Below are 26,120 nucleotides of genomic sequence, written 5' to 3' on the forward strand. Positions count from 1 at the left end.
AAAGAGAAGGCTAACACTTTCACAGTATTTATTACCTGGGAGACCCCTTTAGAAGAGATTTATAGATTTACTTCATTTAATCCCATAACAAGTCCACGGGGTAGTGCTATTGTAATTGTCGTGTTACAGATGAGGAAGCTGACTAGATGATTAACTTGTACAAGATCACAAAGGCAATTTTAACTTCAGAGTCCGTGTTCTTAACCATTATACATATTGCCTCTAGAGATTACAAATCTTGTGGACAACTTTTCATTATACTACACGGCCTCCCATGGTAGAATATGAATCTATAATAATAAAAATGTAATATGCAAATCGAACAAACAGCCAAACAGCACAGCGACTGTCCAGACAATCAGGCTATGACACCCACTGGCTCCAGGCCAGCCAAGTAGAGTGTGATGCTATTGGTTGGGGGGGGGGTCCACCATTGCCCCATGATCTCCCCACCGGCCAGCGGGGCAATTAATCAGGGGGAAGGGGACTTGGCAATCGCCTCAAAGAGGGAGGCCCAGGCTACCTGGCCAGTGGTGTGCGGCAGGTGGGCAGGGCCTCCCTCTGCGGGGCGATCGATCGTGGGGCTCCCGGACTGCTAGAGGGTGTAGGCCGGGCTGAAGGACCCCCTCACCCACATGCATGAATTTCATGCACCAGGCCTCTAGTAAATAATATTAATCTAGCAAACATATATGCACACATGCAGGCACACACATATAGACATAAATATCCATCTACCTATGTGTACACACACATTTTATACTAAGAGATTTGAGTATGACTGATGACTTTGTATGTGTATGGCTATAACTCCATGTAGGCCAGGATTAAAAAATAAACTAGATGAGTGATATATTTTAATCCTGAACTGTCTCAGGGAGAAAAAAAAACACAACAACACAGAAAAACTTCCCAGATTGAAGACATACCCTTCCACATTTAACTTTCAAAATCTTCCTCAAAATAGCTTTGTGTCTTTTAAAAGAATCCATTGGCCTTTCCAACAAGAGAAAATAGACTTGAGGAAGATGTTCCCTTCTGTGTGACTCAGGAGACACGCTTCTTCTACGCATTGCTTTACCATCATCTGCCAAAGACGTGTGTGCAAATACCAGTCTCGCACACAGACAATGTTTGCACAACACTGAGGCTAACTAGCCATCTGGTTATCAGATGTTTGGAGTCCAAATTGTACAGTTTCCCATGTGTTTCCTCTAATGACAAATGGAATGCCAGAGCTCTGATAACAAGGACCCACGCTCTGGACTAATACTACTACATCCTGATGCAGAGCAATAGAACAGCGCACATCAGAGAAAGGGCGTGTGTCTTACATTGGTTAAAGACAAGAAGACAGTATTTTCTAGGCTCAGATTCAGATGAAATAGAAACCTCTTAGTTCAGAATGTGATGTGTTTTTCTCAAAATGGAGAGACTCCTCTAATGTTCTGTGCAATTGTATTTCAGTGTTAGGGCTAGCAGAGTGCATCAACTAAAAATGCAATCACAGTAAAAAATCCTAATGAGATGCATTATTTCTGACTGAGCAAATGCCAAAAGCACAACCGCAACATAATATGAATGATGTGATTGACTGCTAGGGTTGCTTGCAGCCCATAGCTTCAGGTAATGCATCTGTCTCCCACCATTAACAAGCAAACAGACAGCATTTTCTGTTTAAAATTAATAACTGCTACACTGCAGAATTATAGGAAAAATTCTAAGTGCTTCACACAAAGTGCTTCACAAAATTGTACTGACGCCTAACAAAATCACTACATAACAGATACATATGAGAAATTTTTTCTTTATGTCTTCTTCTAGCACACTGCCTCTTCATTTTTCCCTGCATAGAATGCACAATTCTCAGCAAGATGATTATTAGCAGAGATATAAATATCCTTTCTATTTTAATACACTCTCATCTCAATTAAAAAATTTAGTCATTTACTATCTTAAAATGTTTCTTACTTACAATGGATTAGGTATTAATTGTTTTCTTCTATATAACGAAAACTACTTTTTAACAATAGGCAACACAATTTCTAATTCAGATTACACTTTTTGAATGACTTTGGGCACTGGATCACCATCAGCAATATCACTATAGTAATAAGATTCTTTGAAGAACTATAATAGTACTGTACAAGGGTTGGCAAAAGTAGGTTTATGGTCATGATGAGTACACAAAACACAACTTTTTCTTGTATTATTATTTATTAATTATTGTATCATTTATTTGTATTACAACTGTAAACCTACTTTTGCCAAACCCTGCTTAGTACATTGCTTAAATAGTACAATGCTTAATATAGTCTTAAAACATAATAGAAATTAATGACATTTCAGGGATTTCCAAATTTGAGGAGGTTAGCAGATTATTTATCACTCTTTTTAAATAACTATAGCTTCCTCAAAAGGAGGCTGTTTTAAAGATTGTGGAGATAGTTGAACACAGATAAAACTGATACTCATATGTCTATTTTAATTATCTAACCTGTTGTATTACTGAGAGAAATTTAACTCAGAAATGTTCCCATAGTATGGTAATAATCCAAGGTGCAGTGATGCAGGTACAAAGGAAGAAAAAAAAGGGGTAAACAATGACAATGAATGATACAGGCAAGAGGAAAGTGAAAAATGTAATCACACTATGTTTTGGCCAATAATCATTGAAAATCCAGTAAGATGTAGAATGAGAGCAAAGTTTCTGTTGTCTTTGTAAAGAAAGAATAGCTCACTGAACTCTTTGAGGGAAATGAAGTCAAAAGAATCAGTGAATAAGTAAAAATAGAAGAAGTAAAAAGAAGAAATCAGAACAAGAAAAAAAAGAGGAAATACGTGGCTTCCTACATCAAGATAGTATTTTTTTTTAGTTTATGAAGTATAAATCATAGATCAATTGTCCAAAAATATTTCTGATTTATCTGGAGAGAAAACAGATTGAAAAGGACTCTAAACCAAGTTGGTTTTCCTCCTAGCATATTACTACTTCAAGCAATCAGATTGTGACTCAGAGAATTAGGCAGAGTATAAGAAACTTAAAAAAAGAACATTTTCTATTATTACTTTGAGTTTTCTGCAAATATATTATTTTTATGATTTTTCCCTCTAAAAATAGAAATGCAGTTTATGGATTAAAGAATGCCCATCCATAGTCTACATTCAAGAGAGGAATCTTAGTCTGTATTCTAGACCCAACTAGAGTCTAAAATTAACCGCAGTCCTTTTTTTTAAAGTTGACCATATTGCATGGGTTGGAAGTCCCAGAAAGGAACTCGACTATATATGTAATTGTCCTTTAAGAACCTAGAAAGCTTGATAAACAGATTTTCATAAAAATACAGATGATTCCTGATTGATGATGGTTCAACATACAATTATTCTACTTTACGATGGTGTAACAGTGATAGCATTCAGTAGAAACTGCATAGTTGGCTCTTGAAAAAATGTGGGGGTAGGGGCGCCGAGCCCTATGTAGTCAAAAATCCACATATAACTTTTGACTCCTCAAAAACTTTACGGTTGTCCCTTTGCATCCAAAGATTCAGCCAACTGTGGATTGAAAACAGTATTTTCAATCCGCGATTGGGAAGCCACATGTGGAACTGTAAAGATGCTATGTTGGGGGTTGAATCAGTGGATGCAAAGCCCAGAGATACAAAAGACCTTCTGTTTGGGGGGAAAAAAAAACACATACAACTACATATAAGTGGACCCACACAGTTCAAACCCGTGTTGTTCGAAGGTCTGCTGTACTTCGAACTTTAAATGCTGATCTTTTCCCAGGCTAACTGTCTGCAATAGGATACTCTCTCATGATGCTGGGCAGTGGCAGGGAACACAGGTCTTAATCAACCACAGGCACTAGGGTAAACAGGCGATACTTTACAGTGCACCGTGTTGCCGGTATTGTTTGGCTGTTGTGATCTTGGCTCGTTTAAGGTAGAATAGGCTAAGCTACGATGTTCAGTAGGTTAGGTCTATTAAATTCATCTTTGACTCACAGTATTTTCACTTGTGATAGGTTTATTTGACATAAGCATGTCATAAGTTGAGAAGCATCTGTAAATTACAATGTTGGTTGTAATCAAGAGGGCTGGAGTCCTCTGACTGTATCAATTATTTGCAAGCTGCAATCATGATTCAGTCACAAAATGAATATCAGCATTGTTAGCCAGAATCAGAATGTAAACCCCTGTACTGTCCTAGCCTATGAGGTAAAAAGGAAACCCAGGCATCTCCCACATGTCATCCCTCTGGACTCAAGGTCCCTAGCCAGTCTGCCTTCTTCTCTCTACCTTCCGGAGTCTTTTCATATTTGCTTTATATCTAACGTCCAGAGTGTTAAGTTGCAGACAATGAAAAGAACAGGGAGAAATATGTCCACTTCATCTTCCCTTGTGAAACTATTTTAGCTGTGTGATTTTAATAAATTATTTCCGTTTCTACCCAGAAGTCCTTGATTATCAATGAAGATACCACTACAGGTTCTGGCAATACCTGATCATAAATATCAGCAGCTTTTAAACTTTATTCTAAATTGCTATTAAGGAAAAGTTTTAAATAAAGAAACAGAAAACTCCCCAAAGTCGTGGTTTCTATAATTTTTTTTTGCACAAGGAACCCAGTAATTGGTTCTAATATTCCATTTTCCCTCAACAAACATTTGTTGAGAGCCATGTGAAGAGTCCCGATTAAATACAAGGGATATAAGATTGAATAAGATGTGATCTTTATACTCATAAAGTTTATAATCTACTCCTTCAAAATACCTTTGCAACTTCTTTGTCTGGGTCAGGCCTTGCCTCTGCTCTCCTGCCCATTACACTCTGGTTTTAATGGTATATTCTATGTCACCTTGTTTTCAGTCTTTTCCAATAAGCCATAGGCTTCTTGAGGGCAGAGACCTTGACTCAAAAGCATCTTTCCCAAACAAGTCACTTTATAGAGAATGGTTTCAACAAATCTCTGCAGGACAAGTGAATGACATAACAAGAAACTCTTCATTTCAGCCAAGTAGCTAAACACACAGGCCATATACCTCATATTAATACAATTTTTAAAACACCTAAATTTGGCACCCTCTTAATTACATTATTAGGGGGCAGGTTGATATGGGCTTGAATATTAACTAGTTAGCATATTAGCCTTATTTCATTTATCTAATTAACCCATTAGTCCATTCATAACGCAAAAATCAGAGTCATGGAAGGAGGGAAAGAGCACTAGCACATTTGGATGGGAAAAAGAGGAAAGAGACCTTGAGCATCAATATTATGGATACAAATCTCGGGTAATACAAGGCACAATGCTTTCAAGAATGGACCAGGCAAAACATTGTTTAAAGTTTATCTAGTTAAAAAAAGAGTAAAAAAAAGTATTGAAAGAATTTATAATATGACTGGAATGACAAGGCAGTTGAACTGAAAAATACCTTTGTCTGAAGCAAGCAGTATCAATTAAGTTGCTTTTGTTTGCAAGTAGAAATTCAACTTAAATAGGGCAGCACTAAATAAATTGTTAGTTCATGGAACTGAAAAAATTCTACCTGTGAGTGGTTTTCAAGTGAGGATTGATCTGGCCAGCCAACAATGTCATCACAATTGTGTGTGTTTTTCTTTTCCCCTGATCTCCACTGTGTTTTTCTGGACTTCACTTTGTCCTTAAGTTGGTTTTCTTTGTGGTTGTCTGAAGGCTGCCAGTAGCTCTTAGGTCTATTAAATGCTCTTCACATTCGGAGGCAGAGAGGGAAGACAATGAAGAGGACAGAGGAGATGAGGGAAAGGAAATAGAGGGGGAGAAAGGAGGAAAGTCCGCCAGCTTCCTAATAAAATTCTTCTATTTCATTTTGATTGCGACAATATACATCACATGCCCAACAGGAGATTGTTGTTTTGAGTTAATCAACACTGCCATCTCCTCATGGAACTAAGGAGAGGGGGGCAATGGGTGTGGGGAAAAACCAACAATATTTCAATATTTTCTACATCGATATTTTCTGTTTTACAATAAACGCCCTTGTTGCTCCATATATCATTGTGCATCTGCATCAGCAGAGACTTCCCCTCCCTCAGGGTAGGAAACCAGCATACACGTGTGACTGGGTTTAATCAGTCAGTGATAAAATCAGACATTCCTTTTTCCTATTTTCAATAGTGGGATATGCACTGTTGATTAAGAAAAAGCATACAAGTTGAGATGTGTTAATATTAATAGAAATAAAAGCATCTGTTTAATCTATCCTAAAACAGATGGCTTAACATGCTTTGGCTCATTATCTGTTTCCATTGCTTTTGCTCTTAGACGAGAACATTTAGAGAAAAAAATAACGTTCATCAGATTAAAAGAGGACCACTCCACATAGTGTCTATGTCACATAAATGGCTTTTGTGATTTCAATAATAAATGTTTCCTTATGTGTGTGTTTTTTACAATAAAGTAGAAAAAATGAATTAGTTTCTTCTTAAGGTATACAAAAAAGATATTGAAAGGAGCAATATTTTCTAAGTTAAAATAATCCTATATAATGAAGAGCTAATATGCATATGGTTGTCACACCCTCACGCCCTCATGCCCTTGCGCCTGGGCCAGGGAACCTGAGGCTGTGCCCCCTGCCCTGGCGCCGGGGCCGGAGGACCTGAGGCCATGTCCCCTGCCTGAGTGCCGGGCCAGGGGACCTGAGGCCACACCCCCTGCCCGACAGGGCTTGACAGGGAACCTGAGACTGCGCCCCCTGCCCAGTGCTGGGCCAGGGGACCTGAAGCTGCACCCCCCATCCTATGGGGCTTGACAGGGGTGGGGCCGGTGGGGTCTGGCTCTCACGAGATTTCGAGGCGCACGCGGGTTGGTGGGGACTTGACTCTGGGTCCTGCGGCACACCCAGACTCTAACAGGAGGGAGATTTTCATACACATTTTACTAATTTTCTTTCATCTCTGAGAAAGGGCAAATAGCAATATTAAAATATTTCCTCTAATTAATTCCCTTTGAATGTGCACAAATTTCATACACCAGGCCACTAGTTAATAGTATAAAACCTTTAAAAAATATTGAAGGTTGTGAACTCATAATTTAAAGGTATTATTTTGATCAGTCAAATTATAAGACAAAATATTTATGTGTTTAAAATATGTTTTACTGGTACAAAATTTCACCAATTTAAAGACTTCCTGAAACTGTAGATTTTCCGATCTAGAAGGGATCTTAAAAATCTAGTTCAAATTTACTCATTTACAAGATAAGGATTAGACAACCCAAGAATTTAAGGTTCCTATGACTTGCCCAAAGCCATATAGTTAATTAGTGCAGAAGACTAGAGTGCCCATTTCCAAACTAGAACCCTACTGCTGTTTCTACGCTTGATATATGTGAAATATAAAATCACCTATACAGGAAAGCTGGATATTAGCAAAAGACAAATTACATATTTCATTTTGAAAAAAAAGATACCTAGATTATTATACCATTTATTAAGGCATACACCCGAAGCTATAAACATCCATTTGGATACAAACCTACTGATTATCATCCTGTTAAAAGAGAATGAAAAAACAGTGAATGAAGAACATGTATAGAAGTACGAAAAACAAGGAAAATGAATCAGGAAGCCAGTCTTATATTTGATTCAGTGAGACCAATTTCATTTATTAAAATTGCTACAGCATTTCTTTTTTAACACAGTCATGCAGCATATGGAAACCATGTCAAAATTAAATATAGTTTGTCACGCTTCTAAAGAGGGAGGAAAAAACAGCATTAAGGAACAGAAATGATAAAAGCCATAAAATGTATCATTGATAGACGATGCATTTGATTAATAGAGAAAAGTAGGAAAATGGCTTCTATGTGTGCAGAGGTGGCATTGCTGATATGTTCAAAACATTTACATTGTTTGTGGAAGCTAAAAGCACAGGGACTTGGTTCTGTTGGCAGAGTACAATTTCATACAGTTTAAAACTGAATGGGAGTGATTTTAAATGAGAATTATTTTCCTGTCTTCTCTTATTAGGAAAATCAAAACATCAGTTTTGTCCCATTTTGCTGACAGTGTTTTCTGCAATGTGATTGCTGCTCAAGCAGGAGAGAGCAGAACATCATCTGTATCATTTTAAGAACTTGAGTGGGCTCCTAGAAATGTTTGTAATTGCCCTTGCAAAAGAGCGCTGCCTCAGCAGATTGGAAAACTACTGATCAGCCAACACGTGTTTATTGAATCTCAGCTCTGTGTTCAGAACAATGCTGTGGGAGATATAACATAATGTTGCTTTTCCCCTCGTAGGAACTTTTAGTGGGAGGAGGGATGTTGCAGAATAATATAAATGCACCTGGAAGGAAAAGTAATAAAGTGCTTTAATTATTAAATGAGGTCCATCAATGCAATTACATATGAGAAGGGGAAAAGATCATTTTGAATAAGGATAGCCTGAAGACAACAAAAGCTGTAATGAAGTCCCAGAATGTTTCAACATGGGAAATGCTTGGCTTGATCACATTCAATGATGAGGCGTCTCTTGTTTTTTGATGCTGCCCTTCCACAGTCGGGCTCCTCTGAATCCAGGAACGCTTCCTTTTACATTGTGCTGGAACCCACCCCTCTTTAAATTCTACCCATCTGCCTATCTTCAGCTGCCCCAGCCCTTCCATGTGGCAGAATTTCAACGCAAATAAATATTATCACTCAGTCATCTTTCTTTATCCTGTCAACGATGTCAAAGATACTATTCTGGTATTCATCATTTTATGCTGTATAACTTGTCAAAATCTTCTTAAATATAGTACCCCAAAATGACACAATACTCCTAATGATTATTGTCTAGTAAGACTACACAGGAAAAATTACTTCCCTTGATCTAGATGCCATATCCCTACAATTGTGATATAAAAGTATGTTAATTTTATTAGAACCTATGTCACCCGATCAGCTCATATTGAGCCTGAGAGAGTTTTATTTGATCTCTTCCATGAACCTCAGTCAAACAAATTCTGCAAGAATTTATAATATGAAGGATGCATTTAATTTTAATGTAAATTGTTAGTTATTGCTGTTAAATGTGCCTTATTGATTTTTGACTCATTCTTCTAGCTTGGTGACTCATGACTTGCCCATCCATAACATTAGTTTTTTTCCCCCAGATGTATATTAACCACAGATTTGATAAATTAGATTTCTGGATTTTCAAGGGACTCATACAATAATACCTCTGCACAGAGTTGCTGTGAGAATACAAATGAGATAATGTAAGAAAAACACTTATCACAATGCTTGGAAAATAGATGTTCAATAAACATTAGATGTTTTTCTTTCTTCAAAACAAATATTTGAAAAGGACAGAAATAATTACAGAACTTCCTTCAAGCTAAAATTGATCTCTTTACTGAAACCCTTGTTTTTTGTTTTATATATATTAATTGACTTCAGAGAGAAATAGAGAAAGATAGAGAGATAGAAATATCAATGAGGAGACAGAATCATTGATTGGCTGCCTCCTGCATACCCCCCACTGTAGGGAGGATCAAGCCCACAACCTGGGCATGTGCCCTTGGCCAGAATGAACCTGGGATCCTTTAGTCCACAGGCCAACACTCTACCCACTGAGCCAAACTGGCTAGGGCTGAAACCCTTTGTATTAATCTGCTGCAATTTTTCTCTAATTACACTAACATGCAGCTTTCATTGTTCTGTCTTGGACACAAAGATATAATTAGAGGTCTTGTCCAATATATGTTGGTAAAATTATCATTGGAATGTTTAAGATAGATACAATGTATACGGAGGGTCAAGGGGATGGGCTGAGATAAATGCAGGCTAGGTCTCCAGAGGATTATGAACAAAAGCCTGGACATAGGCTTAGAGCAGGTGGATTAGAAAGATGAAGGGAAGGATACATGTTGGTGTGACGTGGAAAACAACTGGTACTTAGCACTGGAATTTAAGCCTGGAAAGGAATTAGACTTGATACAATAAGCAACAGCAACCATTGGATAACCTTATGTCTTAGGGGACAGGAGAGAAGAGGAAAACACCAAAGAGTCTGTACAAGGTAACAATGTTAGACAGATAAATAAGAGAAGACAGTCATGAAGATAGCTATGGTAATAATGGGGCCAGAAGTAATGATGAGCAAGATCAGTGGTCTGCAAACTCATTAGTCAACGGAGCCAAGTATCACAGTACAACGATTGAAATTTCTTTTGAGAGTCAAATTTTTTAAACTTAAACTATATAGGTAAGTAAATTGTTATTAACTTAATTAGGGTACTCCTAAACTGGCCTTTGCTAAAAACGTCTTCAATCTGATTGAGGTACGTTAGTTGAGGTCGACCCCTTCCAACTCTCCCATCCATACTTGTCTTGTATACTTGTTTCGTCTATCTCCTTTTGTTCATCCTCTCTATATGTCCAAACCATCTCAACATACCTTTCTCAATCCTCAACACTACATCTTCTTTCACTCCACAACGTTCCCTAAAATTAACTTAATAAACTTTACTTAAAGTTTTAAGTCAACTTCGCACTGTACGTGCACGCCCGCACGTGGTATTTTGTGGAAGAGCCACACTCAAGGAGCCAAAGAGCCTCATGTGGCTCACGAGCTGTGGTTTGCCGACCACTGAGCTAGATTAAATAATGCGAATGAAAATGAAATGCAAATTATGAAGATGAATATGAAAATAAATTGAAAGAGAATGTTGAAGATGATGCAATTAAGAAATATATAAAAGGGAAAGGGAGAACATTTGAGAAATATGACAGCAGGGAATAAAACAAATTTAGTTCTGATAATTCTCAAGTGTGGTCCCAGGACCAGTAGCATCAGCATTACTTGAGAACTTGTCACTAAAGCAAACTCAGAGGTCCACCCTGACCACTGAATTTACCAGTAGTGTTAACAAAAAGCCTTGCTGTGTAGCATTTAAGGGTTTCTGATTTCTCTGAAATATATTTCCCCATCATGGCCAATTGCAAGCCACCCGTGACACCGAGTTGGTAAGAGACACACACAATGATCTCTTTAGACCGTGTACTAGGCCACTCACACACCACGGTCCCAGGTGAACCTGTGGCATGCATCGGAATCACCTGGTAGACTCGTCAAAACACGGCTGAGCTGTGTCATCCAGGGTTTCTGATTTAATAGACCATCATTAGCATGGCCGCACAAGATCTAGTCCCTGTCCTCTGTTTCCCCCTGCTCCCCCGATCCTACATATCTTCATTCAAATAGGTCCGGTCCATTCCCATCTGGAGGCCTCTGCACTTGTTTCTTCAGTCTGGAAAGCTCTCTCTGCAGAATTTTACATGTTTCTTTTTGTTATTAAACAATCAACTCAAAGGTCAGCTCTGCCTTGAGGTATGTTTTGCCCATAGTCTCTTTCTATTTCATAACTTACCTGGTTTTGCTTACAGTGGAGCATGCAGTATGGAAGGCTAGAACCTAGACTGCCCAGGCTGGAATCCTAGCTCCCCAGCTCTTTCTTTCCCTGACTTGGCAAGTTAAATGAATTTTTTGGACTTCAGTTTCTACATCTTTAAAAATGTATAAATAATAGTATCTGCCACTTAGGTTTAGTGTGAGGATTAAATGAGTTTATATATATGTTTTACCCAAAATTATTTTTTTATGTATTTCCATATTTATTATCTCTGCCTCCCATATAGAATGTAAGCTCCAAAGGATAGGCACTTTGACTATTGTCTTTGGTTTATTATCCTTAGTCCCTAGAAAATAAGCAGGTGCTCAATACATATTTGTAAAATGAATAGATGTCAAATACTATGATCCTCAAAAAAAACCTTGTTCAGTGACCTACAAACAATGCAAGTTAGAAACTCCATAACTCCCAATGAGATCTTTCGAGTAATTATTTGTTTACTCATGAAAACTCTGTTTTGACAAATGACCTCACCTCAGGCATACTTTAGTTCAGCATGGCTTTCAAATCTTTGTTTTTGCATTTCATGATTTATAGGAAACATCTGGCAGAAACAGAAATCATAATGATTATTTATCGGCAAGACACTGTACTAAAGATTTCAATCGGAAGATGACTGTCATCGCTCTATTAATGTATCAGCAAAGCTTGGCCAACAGGCAATTTTGTATCAGATCATAGATGTAAGTATTTGCTTAAGAGCACTGCAATGAGTTCTTCCTGGAATGCTGACAGGCAGTTTTGCATTCATGAGCTGTGACATTCCCTTCGGCTTCTGACACATTTCCCTTAGGCTGCCTAGAGTTACTTCCTACTATTCTTCCCTACTCTCCAATTGTTATACTAGACCTATCTGGAGGCCAAAGGCTCTTTCCTTAAAATGATTTACTTCACTAGCATATTATCCATAAACTATTTTTATCTATACAACGATACTGCTTGATAAATGCAATCTTACGTATAGCATACTATAAGGGTTATTGAGCAGGGGATAAAAAAGGACTAAATAGAAATCAAATGTTCCACTATGAAAGGCTCTAAAAACTGGCTATAAGTGTTTTCATTTTCTAACTACAGGGTTACATAATTTTATTATCTGATAAAAGTTCCAGTGTTCTGAAGAATATTTTTTCTGATAACAAATTCTTTGAAAAAGTAAGTATACTTTCATTAATCCTAAGTAGAGAGTTTTAATGTAAAAATATTTTTCAAGAAAATAAGGATACATAGCCTGAATCAATTCAGTATTTTAAACCCAAATTGTTCTTTGCAGCATTATCCACATATGGGTTCTAAGGAACCAAATATTGCTCTATGATCTTAAATATGCACTTTTATACCCAGCTACCTGCCCATAGAAATGACCCCTTTGTTTTTAACCAAAAGTTTTGAATATTAAATATTTGAAAATATTATACCAACAAGACATGATTAACACATTGATCCATAATGTTTTTTTCCATCCAATTAAGTAGACAAAGATATTAACTGAGTGATGTTGGAGGGCAAGAATTATTTTCTAGTCTCTTCCCTCAGTTTGCTACATAATCTTATAGAAGCCATTCAACCTCTCTGGGATCCAACCTTACTGAGTGTGTTAATTTAAATATATTATAAAGCCTATTTATATAATAAAGTGATACATAAATGTTAAGTAATATTGTCATTCTTTATGAAGGACCCAAAACATGGAATTCTGAATAGTAAATCCTAAATATAACGAGGATCAAAAAGCATTACAGACTCAATGTTGAAAAGAAAGCTTTATGGGAGATTTTTTTTTATCACTGTTTTCACAGCAAGGAGAAATAGGGGGGAAAAGTCTATATTCTTTGAAGAATTATACTAATATAAATAGATAAATCTCTGACCATTGAAATAATTTCTTTAAAACCAAAGAGAATGTTAGTATCCAAATAGGATTTATGTTTTCCATTCCTTAACCTTGAGCAACTCTGAATTTCTTCTTATACATACAATTAGACCAATAATTCTTGTCACAAGGTCTTTACAAAATTGAATACGATAACCATGGGAAGGCCCCTGCCAAGTCATAGATGCCTGAGGATGGCCATCGCTTCCTTAATGGTGTTTGATATTGAAGGGAAGCAGTTTCCCACCTTAAAATATGCCTTTTGGGATATTGATTTTAAGCTGTTTTTAAGAAACAAAGGAAGGAAAAATCTCTGACCTCTCCCTATCTACCTAAAAGGAATTTAGTCAGAGATCCTGCTCCAGAAAGGAAGGTGTCATCACAGATATCTGTAGTTTTATATAAACTAGTGTGTGATACAGAGGAACCTAGGGAGACCCATTTGTTCAAAGTCCTCTCTGTGTCCCACTGTTAAAGACAGCTCAGCAAACATTTCTTTAGCACACTTTTGCTGTTCCACCGGCATGTGAATTGCCTTCCTGCCCTTTGAAATCCCAAACCACAAACGGTACCATCCCCACCCCCCAACCCCTCTTGTCTCAGCCCCAGAATGGCATTTAAACTTCAACTGCCCAATACTTCCTTGGTTCTCATATCTTCTGGCACCCCCTTCCCCATGTTCCTCTGTAAAATAAACTTTGGACATCTTCTCCTGTTACTCTGTCTCTGTTAAATGTGATTATTAGCCCAGCTAGAAGAACTTAGAAGGTGGGAGGAGAGTGATTTTTTTTGCACCCCCACATTACCAAGTACCCAGCACAGAAGGGCTTTAATGTAGTTTTCAAAGAGCAAGAATTAAAAGAAAAACAACTATGTTTATTTTGTTAGACATTAAACTCATGCTGCTTTCCATTAGGCCAAGAGTTAAATTTAGTGGCATAAGTACAATAATTTTATTTCAAAAACAGGTATTAAATTTCCTTCTAAAAATATAAACTGTGATGCCATAATGATACCTTGCTGCTCAACAGAAACAACATTTTGACTCACAAATTGCTCAGCCTCATTCATTCTCTCTTATGCAGCAATGATCTTACAGTTCCTGAATGGGCTCCACTCGCATGGTTTCCACCCAGCCACACTTTCCTCCTCCTTTGATGATCGGTTTTTCTCTGGTTCCTTTTTCTTTCCTCCTAGATGTTTTTTTTATTATTATTATTATTTAAGATTCTATCTTTGGTCCTTTTATTTTCTCTTAGTCTTTAGCAATCTTGCTCTACATGTACACTTTTAACCATAACCTCCATGTAAATCGTTACCATATCCAGCTGTGATATCTCAAGTTCTTATACGTGTCGTTTGCTAAAATTTCAACCTATGTTGAGAGTATTTTACATAAATTAATTTCTGTCCCCAAGTGGCCCCTCTTTCATTGTATTTCCAATTTCTCCTCAGAGAACCATTATCCTCCAGGTGTCACACTAAAACCCTCATATTTATCCTCTTTTCCCTCCATCATTACCATCGTCTAATTTTTTTTCCAAATGTGGCCAGTTTATAAAGTCAATTTATCATTTGTTCCATCTATAAATTTTTATTCCTATATCCCTTATTCGAATTCTTAATTATCATATAATATTAAATAATCTCTTCACTGGTCCTGCCTGTCCCTTTTTTCATTTAAGTGACATACAATTTCTGGAGAAATTCCCCAGAAGCATAGCTCATCACAGTGACTTGCCCTCCTCTACCACATTCCAAATCTAAGTTCCTTTACTTGGCAGTAAGGCCTTCAATCTGTGTTTCAACCACGTATCCAACCTTCCCTTCTCCACCGCATGCCCCGCCAGGGGACAGAATCTCGTAGGAGGCAGGAGAAACGTGTGGAGGTTATCACCAAGACCAGGCGGGGGAGGGGGTGGTTGTGTACATAGTGCCCTGGATTCTGAATTTTCTGGCATGTAGAACCCACCACTCTGACTATCCCACACAACAAAGAATTGTTCTACCCATAGTACCAGGAGCTCCCCTGTAAACAAAACAAAACAAAACAAAACAAAAAAATCAATGTGGGTTAGGCAGATTCAATTACTCACTTTTTCCATTTCTGTTGCATACTTTCCCTTATCTTCTGCCTAGATGCCCTTTTCGTATTTTCCCAAATGTCCAAACCCTGCTTATCCTTTAAGGTCAATAGAAAATGTCACCTTTCAGAGAGCCCTCCCTCAATTTCCTAACACGAATCTCTCTCTAACTCCCGTGGCATTTCAACCCACTACTCTCTAACACCACTTGGTTTCTACCTGGATAATACATGTTCCCTTCTCACTGGGAGCTTAATGTATGCAAGCGAAGCTCCATCCTTGTTTTCTTCTATGACTCGAACATTGTCAAGGCTGGCACAGGCCCTTTCTGCTAAGATGCTTAATATGATGGTCAGCACTGTGAGACTAAATAAGGGCTCAAGCACAAACTCTCAGGTTTGTGATCAATTTTGGAATTCTGGCCTCAGCCTACATGTTAAATCATATTTACTTCTATCTGCTTTCTTTTAAGTCATTATCTAATTTTTGGTCTCTATGTCCCCACTAATATTTAAGGGTATAACTTCTTTCCCATCCTTCTGTTTCTTCTTCCAGGACACACCACATCAGAATTTCTTAGGTAAAGCCCCTCCTGGTTAAAACCACATTTTATTCCTCAGAAGTGCTCCCAGGGGTACCCCATGAATCCGTTCTTCCTGCCCTTGGCTCACCCTGACTTCATGGAGTCTCCCAGTAAGTGCTCAGCAACTATCGCTGGATGAAATGCTCCTGGGAGTGAGTGGACGGGTGTGGCTGGCTGTGTAATTGAAGAAGAAGACAGAATAATGACAGCAGAATAACACAGAACTTAATTTCAGGCTCAGAAAGCAACCGTGTTCATAGCTGCGGTCAAGTGCTGCCTTCCCTCGTAAATATAACGGCACCACAAGAAAGAGACTGAGCCCAGGCTTCTGGTCTTCAATCACCTAGCAGTGGTCGGCAAACTGTGGCTCGGCAAACAGTGGCTCGTGAGCCACATGCGGCTCTTTGGCCCCTTCAGTGTGGCTCTTCCACAAAATACCGACTTCTGTGCATGGGCCACGAAGTTTCAATCGCACTGTACCTGCACGCCCGCACGTGGTATTTTGTGGAAGAGCCACACTGAAGAGACCAAAAGCCGCATGTGGCTTGCGAGCCACGGTTTGCCGACCACGGAAGACAGTCTTGAGGATCAGCCAGTCAATCACAATCAGCTTTTTTTTTTTTAAAAAAAAAAAAAGGATCACTTCATTTTAGCCCTGTTATTGTCTTACATGACTTTTCTAAAACCTTAGTGTATAAATTAGGTATAAAAGGCCTGTCACAACTCTCTTAGGTACACCCAGAGATTCTTGAAGAAGATGATGATTTCAGATTGATTATTTGAGTCCTATATTGTTGATTTGCGAACTAAACACCCATCATTATGGTCTACAGAAGATGAAAGAAAGCATATTTGCTTCCCTGGAGCGTGACACTTAGAAAATTAAATGCTTTCAATTCATAGCTATGACAGCTGCTTGATCACGAAAACCTACAGACAAAAAACCCATACAAATCAGGACATGTTTTTCCATTCGAAAGAGCCCATTGCCCTTCCTGAAGTGTGTACTACGCACAGGAACACATCGTAAGTTCATCGGAAGAAGCTGCTGTTATAACAAAACAATCCTGTCCATGCAGAGGAAGATAATGCCAGTCACTTCACATGACTTGTACTTCGAGCTGACAAAGTGTCATACTGAGACTTTTTATCACTTGGTTAGAAACTGGGAGTTCCCACATGCCCCAAAGAACAAAGGAGGATGAGGAATCACGCTGGCTCTCAGCGTCTACCTGCCAGTGTCTACAACACAAAATCGGTTCACGCTGAGATCCTCATTCACTCCAGAAATACCGGGTGTGGCAAAAGTAGGTTTACAGTTGTTTGTATAGAAAACAATTAATACATGATAATAAAAGAATAAACTCGCCCTAACCGGTTTGGCTCAGTGGATAGAGCATCGGCTTGCAGACTGAAGGGTCCCAGGTTTGATTCCGGTCAAGGGCATGTACCTTGGTTGCGGGCACATCCCCAGTAGGGGGTGTGCAGGAGGCAGCTGATCAATGTTTCTCTCATCGATGTTTCTAACTCTCTATCCCTTCCTCTCTGTAAAAAATCAATAAAATATTTTTTAAAAAAGAATAAACTATGCTATGCATACTCACAGCTATAATCCTACTTTGCCTCACCTAGTACTGAGTACCTACTGTCTATCAGGAATTCTTTTAGAATATAGCAATGAATAAAAAATCCCTACGCTCAAGGAGGTTATCTTGTTCCATGTTCAAATATGAATACAGATGCACATGCTCCCCCTGGTACTTCATTGTTTTGTTTTGTTTTGTTTTGTTTTGTTTTTCCTAAAATTTCACAAGCTTCTATATCTGGGGTAACCTTGACTTTCATCCCTTCTTTTCAACACACCCAATATATAACCCTTTTAGAAAGTTTAAGTATAGATTCCCAATAAGCAATTTATAAAAAATATATTCCCAAGCACATCACTGGAAATAAACTAGATGCCTCTGCAAGATATTTCAGTGCTGTCAGGTCATTGAACACCATTTGATAAGAGAGGTTAAACAGAATACATAATAAAACTCTATTAGCTATTGATGAAAGTGTGACAGTGATTAGAAAACTTGACATGCTTTTGAAAAAGTTAAGCACTTTGAGAGAGTCTGCCTAACTGAGTGTAAGTGTATTGACCAGTGGGAAATAACCTAGGTCTCAGCATGATTTCTATAGACTAAAATTGTATTTATAGAAAGACACGTAAGACCACCTAATACCTCTACCACCCAATAATAAAATTCTTCTAACATCTTCGACAAGGCACAGCCTATTTGGCTTTTGTTTAATTAAATACATCCAGTGATTAGGTAGTAGTTTCACTATCCGGGGGTAGGGAACGTCTGGCCTGAGGGCCATATAATTATTTGGTTTGGCCCTGTCAAGGCATTAGGGGTGAGATAATTAATTTTTAACCAAATACAGGAGGCTAGTTTTAAGTACCAGCATGGTATTCCGGACATGGTCATCTCCATGCCAAGTGCATTGGGAATTTCTCCCTATTTCACAAGCTGAGCATCATAATCACTGTAAAGCTGCAGTGATTCCCATGTGATGCTGCCGACATACAGTTGAGTCCCCCTAGGGTAGTGCTTTTAATTTTATGAAATTTTCAGGCCACAATTATTTTGAAAGAAGAAGAAAAAGGGAAAAGAAAATTGAGATACGTTTTGAAGATTTTTATTTTGCCAAGTAAAGAAATAATATGAAAATATATCTACTTTTCTTATTTCCTAAATCAAATGTTTAGATGAATATCAAACAAGTAGAAAGTACATAGAGTTCTAATAAAAAGTTAGGTAAATTTTATGTTGGGAAACAAAGCTAATTACACTGAACTAATTTTACAATAGACCATGAAAATGCTTTCACGGTCCAGTGTTTGAAATTCACCAAACTAGATAACAAATGTCCCTCTGCACTTCTGATGCCCCAGGTGCTTCTGATAAGCAATGATTTTCATATCCACTTGTGCAATCGATTTTATTTAACCTAAGGCCCTGACTTTATATTTACCCTTATTAAATTTCAGCTTATGAGTTTCCAAAAATTAATCCAAATTGTCAACATACTTTAGAACACTGAAATCTTGCTCATTTTTTGTCATATGCAAATGTAAAATGTTTATTTTAAAAATACTCTTCTAAGTCACTTGTTAAAAATGTAACCAGGGTCAATTCCTATAAACAGCTTTATCCTTCTACTGGGTTGACTTCAAACAGCTATAGTACTCCAGCAATGCTATCACCAAGATCACATTTCTCTCCTTTATGTAAAAGACAAAACCGTATAGGATCTCAGAATTGAACTTCAAAAGCAGGTAGGCCAATTTCTCACCCAGGACTCATACCCTCTGTACAATAGCTTGGTCTCACCATCACCCTCCTTGTGCTTAGATGTCTGTGGCATTGAGAAATTACAAATCTTTTCTTCTCAACAAAGTCACTTCCTTCCAGTATACATACTTCCACTAAAAACTAATTCTATATTGAGATGAAATGTGTACCTGTCCTCTTAGCTTCTGCTTAGAGGTTGTAGTCCTGTCCCTCAGGGCCCTCAGAATGAAGTCTTTCACATCATAGCCCTTTCAAGATTTGCTGACAGTGATTATGTTTCTCCAAGTCTTACCTTTTCCTGGCTAAAAATTCCCTGTTGCTTTTATAAATTTTTCATATGACATAGCTTCAAGTCATGTCACTATTTCCGATATCCTCTGCCCCAATGCTCCAAGTGACAATTCTATTTTGAAGTGTGACATCTGTAACTGGGCAAAGCATTGTAGTTGTAGTCCATTAGGCACAGTAAGAACCAGAATGATCCAATTCACTGAGACTTAGGTGAACTCAACCGTATTTAACAAATAAGAATTATATGCCACCCTATAAGCTCCTCCCAACCCTGTTTTCTCAACTTTATTCACTCCAGAATCAATCTATAATTGTTTTAATAGGTTGGGTTTTGTTCAGAAATTAATGAAGTATCTATTTCTAGTAAAATTAAGGGTGCTAAAAGAAATAAAGCGAAATGTAAAAGTATTCCTACTTGTCCTTTGTCCCTAATCTTACTTCCTGGAAGTAACTTCTTTTAAAACTCTCACCGGGACCTTTTAAAAACTTTTCTATGCTCTTCAAAAACATATGGTTCTATCTATCTCCTTTTTTCCAAAATATTTATGGCATATTATACATATTCATCTGAAAATTGCCTTTTTCAATCTTCTTGGATATCTTCCATACCAAAACATACCAATTTACTACCAACAGACATTTAGGTGGCTTTAGCTTTTGTCATTACAAATAGAGCTGCATAAAAACCTTACTTACACACTGGTGTGCATATGTGCATGTATATCTGTAGCATAAATTGAAGAAAGTGGAATTAGTAAATCTAAATGTATGTGCATACTTTATTTCAATATACTATATTTTTCAAAAGTGGAACACACACACACACACAGTGGGTTGTACTCCAGACATACTAATTCTGAAATTCAGGATGTGCTGTATAAAAATTATACAGTGCTTAAAATAATTTTTTAAGTATATAGAAGATTGAAAATAAGTTTTAGAACTTATTCTTTGATGAAGAAATTTAAATCATATTAGTGTTGTTGTTTTTTCTGATAGCTATCTACTTATATAAAAACCATGGGTGGTGTTCATCACATACAAAGGAACAGTCTCCACCAAGCAGAAGGAAGTTAGTCCTACAGGGGTTGTCTTGGCAACGGCTGTGCCCTCCCCCAAGCTGTTTCCTGGAGCTGTTTCCTGTAAGGGCGGAGTTTGAGGCAGGAACCTGCCCTGGGAACATGGAGGCAGATCTTTCTAAAGTGTGCCGCGCCAGCATGGGGTGAACCTGAGTGGGGCAGCTGAAAGGCTTAGAAAAGACAGACAAGAGAATGAAAGCCGGGTCTCGGTGGGACGCTGCTTCTCTGAGAGACAGCGACCATGCCCACAGCCATGCCTTTATTTTATAGCAGATGCTACGAGGCAAAGTAAGGGCGTGACCAAGATGTTTACAAACATTCTCCTGGGTTTCAATCCTACTCAACTACATGCACCTGAACTCTATCAAGCCCACATCACTCAGGCATGTGGGGCCACATGTTCTGACCATAGGTTCAAGCTTACAACTACAGCTGTTGGCTATAATTATGCTGGGAGGGCCCCGCCCTCCAAGCTGGGACTTGCACGTGGCAATGACAGGACTGTGCCCTCTCATCAGTCCAAGGCTTGAACCTGGCCAAAACACTGTAGTGGCTCCCCACAATAAAGTTTTAATTCTGTTTCTTTGTTACTAATGTTGTGGCCCCACCCCATAACAAAGAAACAAAGGAAAATTTCCCCATCGAATTTCTGAATAGTATTACTCCTTCAGGAATGCCCTGTAATAAATTAAAATTGAAAGTGGGTGCAATCATCATGCTATTGAGAAATATCAATAGTAAATGGGGTCTTTGTAATGGTACCAGATTTATTATCAAAAGATTATGACCTAACATTATCGAAGCTGAAGTATTAACTGGATCTGCAGAAGGAGAGGCTGTTCTGATTCCAAGAATTAATTTGTCCCCATCTGACACTGGCCTCCCATTTAAATTGATTCAACGACAGTTTCCCGTGATGCCAGCATTTGTGATGACTATTAATAAATCACAAGGACAAACTCTAGACAGAGTAGGCATGTTCCTACCTGAACCCGTTTTTGCACATGGTCAGTTATATGTTGCTTTCTCTAGAGTTTGAAGAGCATGTGATGTTACAGTTAAAGTTCTAAGTACTTCATCACAAGGGAAATTAGTCAAGCACTCTGAAAGTGTTTTCACTCTTAATGTGGTATACAGGGAAATATTAGAATAAGTTTAATCACTTTATCAGTCATTGTTTGCATCACTGTTGTTTTTATATCATGTTTTTGTTGTTTTCATATCATGTTTTTGTTGTTTTTATATCATGCCCCTGTTGTTGTTATATCCTTTTGTTAGTTTATTTATTAATACATTTATATATTATTTTCATATACATTTTACTAATTTCCTTTCATCTCTCACATTTCTATTATAGAGAAAGGGCAAATAGCAATGTTAAAATATCTCTGCTAATTAATTCCATTTTTAAAAATTATATTTTATTGATTTTTTACAGAGAGGAAGGGAGAGGGATAGAGAGTTAGCAACATCGATGAGAGAGAAACATCGATCAGCTGCCTCCTGCACACTCCCCACTGGAGATGTGCCCGCAACCAAGGTACATGCCCTTGACCAGAATCGAACCTGGGACCCTTCAGTTTGCAAGCCGATGCTCTATCCACTGAGCCAAACCGGTTAGGGAAATTAATTCCCTTTTAATGTGCACGAATTTTGTGCACCAGGCTACTAGTATTATACTGTTGATTCACATTGAGATTGCTATCAACTAAAACCTGTAGGTTTTCTGGAGGGTAAATTTTTGCTAAGCTGTATTTCTTCCATTCTCTATCTTTGCAGTTTGTTTTAGAGTGCTCAGTATATATGGTTTAATTATTATACTTAGTATATTTCATCTGGATATTTAGATTTAGTCTATATTCTAGAATACCCAAATTCTTTGTGACTGGGTCTTTCAGCTAATATGTTTCCTTTATCCTCTTATTTTTAACTAAAGTTTTAACAATATTATCCTATAATTTTATCCAAATCACTAGGAAAACACTGAAATGAGCTAGGTCAAAAGCAAATAATTTCAGCCCACCAAGAGAGGCCTCACTCTTGGCTAGCAACTATATATTAATCAGCCATTTAAAGGATTTTTTTTCATTAGTTACAATTCAATAATTATACTGTATTTTTTATGTTGTCAAAAAGAAGACACGCCATGTTAGGAAAAGTGTCATCAAGATGTTGGCGAAAACCTTACTGTCCTCTATGAATAGAATGATTTATTATTCTAAAATCCTGATCATTCACATATATAGGACAAGAAAATGCTGCATTTTTTGCTAGGTGCAGTTGGTTATAAGCAGTGAATAAGGAAGACTAAATCATTGCCATCATGAAGGTTATTTTTCAGTGTGAAAATATACAATAAAAGTAACAAGATAATATAAAATATAATTTGAGGTTGTGATAGACTCTAAAAGAAATAAATATGGCAACATGATATGATAGAACTGCAGGAGTGATTTAAGGGATTGATCTCTGAGGAGATGATATTTGAGCGGAGTCCTCACAAATTGAACATAACAGTTGCTGTCTACACGGCCATATGGGAAAAGAGCACTGGGAAACGGCCAACTGCAAACTCCCTCAGGTGCAAAGGAGCTTACTGTGTTCTAGAAACAAAGGCCAGTGCACAGAGATCTGAGGATTAAAAAGGAAAATAATATTGGATGGGGCTGGAAGTTAGACAATAGGAAGATCACAAGAGTCTGATTAAGCCCAGTTGGTATGGCACAGTGGTTGAGCATTGACCTGTGAACCTAGGAGGTCATAGTTCATTTCCCAGTCAGGGTACATGACCAGGTTGAGGGCTCTACCCCCAGTAGGGAGTGTGCAGGAGGCAGCTGATCAATAATTCTCTCATCCTTGATGTTTCTATCCCTCTCTCCCTCACCCTTCCTCTCTCTGAAATCAATAAAAACATTTTTTTTTTAAAAAAGAGTCTGATTAAGCCATAAAAATGGTTGCATTTTACTATAAATAGCTAAGAAAAGCAATCACTGGGATAAATATATTTATAATTTGACTTTTATATAGAAAGTAGATTAGAGAGACATTAGTACAAACATGGATGCCATATATGATGACAGTTCTGTTGCCCAAGATAGAGATGATGGTGGTATAGGCTAAGGTGTTGACAGATAAGATGGACAAAAATACATAGATTCAAGATAAATATTTTTGGTAAAATTGATAGGACTTGTTAAAGGATTAGACAGAAAAAAATAGCCATTAGATATCATAAAAGCCTAAGCAACCATCCAACTGTTCAACCATCCGACTGGTAACTATGACATGCACTGACCAGCAGGGGGCAGGCATTCCATGCATGAGCTCGAGCTGCAGTGACTTGGCAGCTGCGGTTCTCAGGTGACACACCAGGAACCAGAGAGGAGGGAGCCCGATTCCCGGGTGCGTCACCCAAGAACCGCCCTCTCCTAATCAGGGACCCCTCAAGAGATGTTAGCCAGTTTTGGCCCCATCCCTGCAGGCCAGGCCAAGGGACCCCACCTGTGCACAAATCCATGCACCGAGCTTCTAGTTAAGATTATAAGCTTCACAAGAGCAAGGACTCTTGTTTGTTTTCTTTACTATTTTTCCCCAGATGCATAAACAGTGCTTACCACAGGCTATATGTTCAATAACCACTTACTGACTGAATAAAGAAAATCTCCAGGTTTTCCCCCCAAGCAACCAGATGAATGGCCATGCCATCAGTAAAATCGGGAAGACAGAAGCAGCAACAGAATGAGATGGGGATGGAACAACCAGAATTCCATTTTGGCTATTTCAAGTTTTAATTGTCCTCTAGATATCAAAGTGGAAATGTCAAGGGGAAAACTAGATATTAAAGTCTGGTCATTAGGGAAGTGGGTTAGCCTAGAGAGAAAAATTTTGAAGCTTTCAGCATGTAGCCATGTAATTTATTGTAATAAATGATAAAAAACTAAGGAATCACTGAGAAACATTAAAAATGATCGGATTATGGAGATACATAAAATATGTTTATTAATGAAAAGATTCAATATCTTAAAGGATACTGAATATCTAAAACAATTTAAAATATCTTTTGCAATTTCAATAAATATTCTAACATGTATTTTCATGGAACTAAAAATTATATGAAAGAGCAAAATAAGAACAACAGTAATTTAAAGAAAAAACAAAACAAAGTGAACTGCCCTAACCGGTTTGGCTCAGTGGATAGAGCATCAGCCTGCGGACTCAGGGGTCCCAGGTTCGATTCCGGTCAAGGGCATGTACCTTGGTTGCGGGCACATCCCCAGTAGGGGGCGTGCAGGAGGCAGCTGATCGATGTTTCTCTCTCATCGATGTTTCTAACTCTCTATCCCTCTCCCTTCCTCTCTGTAAAAAATCAATAAATATATATATATATATATATTTAAAAAAAAACAAAGTGAACCAACTTGCATAAAAGATAAGATTAGTATAAAACCATAATTAAGACATTGCAATACTGTTGCAAGGATAAAGAATTAGAGTAGTGGAACAGAATACAGAGCTTATTCTAAGACAACATGATTAAGATTGCCCTTATGCCCATCTTGATCCATGGCTTCAGGATTACTAGTCATCTAAAAATAATTCCCTAAAAATGTATTGCTCTTCAGATTTCAAAAACTCCTGAATTGCAGACAGGAAAACATTTATTGGCTTTTTTCAAACCCATGCCTTCATTTGATAAAAGGGGCAAAAATGTCATTCCTTTCATTCTGTTGGAGGTTTCAAAATAAATAATGACAAAGACATGAAATCTGTTGAACAAAACACTGCTTTGATTCAAGCTATACCTTTCTCTCACAAAATTCTGATATGGGCCTTAGGGAATGTTACGAGAACCATGTGCTCAGTAAAGAACTAGGTGATTAGTAAAGAATGAACCGTGACTTTACGACGAGTTATCTTCTGTGTTTAAAATAAATATTTAAATATCGTTCCATGTGTATAAAAGTCTGAAGCATTGTAGATAATTCTTACAGCTAGTTTAGTGAAAGAGACAGTAACGTAGTCATACCTGTGGACACAAAGTTTCCAAGTGGTTGGCTGCAATTTTGACAATTTTAATTCCATCTTCATTTGTTGACATGGAACAAGCAAGATTTGCCACCTTAAATACAATCCAAAATATTGAAAATTATTTCAGATTATCAAGAAAATACAGAAACATTTGTTTTCTTAGACAAGTAAGCACATGTACCCATACATTGAAAGTCTCAGTAACAAACATTAGCATTCTCACAATGTCCATGGTATCTGTTTTATGAAAGTATCCTGAAAATCTATTACAAATAACAACAAAGGTCCCTATAAAATTATTTAAAACAAAAGAAATAACTAGTGAGTGAATCAGTAAGCCCTGTATAGTCTCTTGGTATCAACATCTAATTCACAATAAGATGCTAAGTATTATGGTTT

The 26,120-nt window shown here is 37.7% G+C and overlaps 1 protein-coding gene across 1 annotated transcript in view; it reads right to left on the minus strand.

Annotated features, from left to right (window-relative positions):
- The window catches only part of CTNNA3 (catenin alpha 3), a 1,251,491-nt gene that overhangs the window by 439,358 nt on the left and 786,013 nt on the right, over window positions 1-26,120 (minus strand). Inside the window, exon 10 of the mRNA XM_006089723.3 lies at window positions 25,720-25,812. Within this exon, the coding sequence (XP_006089785.1) occupies window positions 25,720-25,812 (93 nt within the window). The remainder of the gene's footprint in view (window positions 1-25,719; window positions 25,813-26,120) is intronic.

Source organism: Myotis lucifugus, unplaced genomic scaffold (genome assembly GCF_000147115.1).
Source record: "Myotis lucifugus unplaced genomic scaffold, Myoluc2.0 scaffold_62, whole genome shotgun sequence".
Classification (NCBI taxonomy): domain Eukaryota; kingdom Metazoa; phylum Chordata; class Mammalia; order Chiroptera; family Vespertilionidae; genus Myotis; species Myotis lucifugus.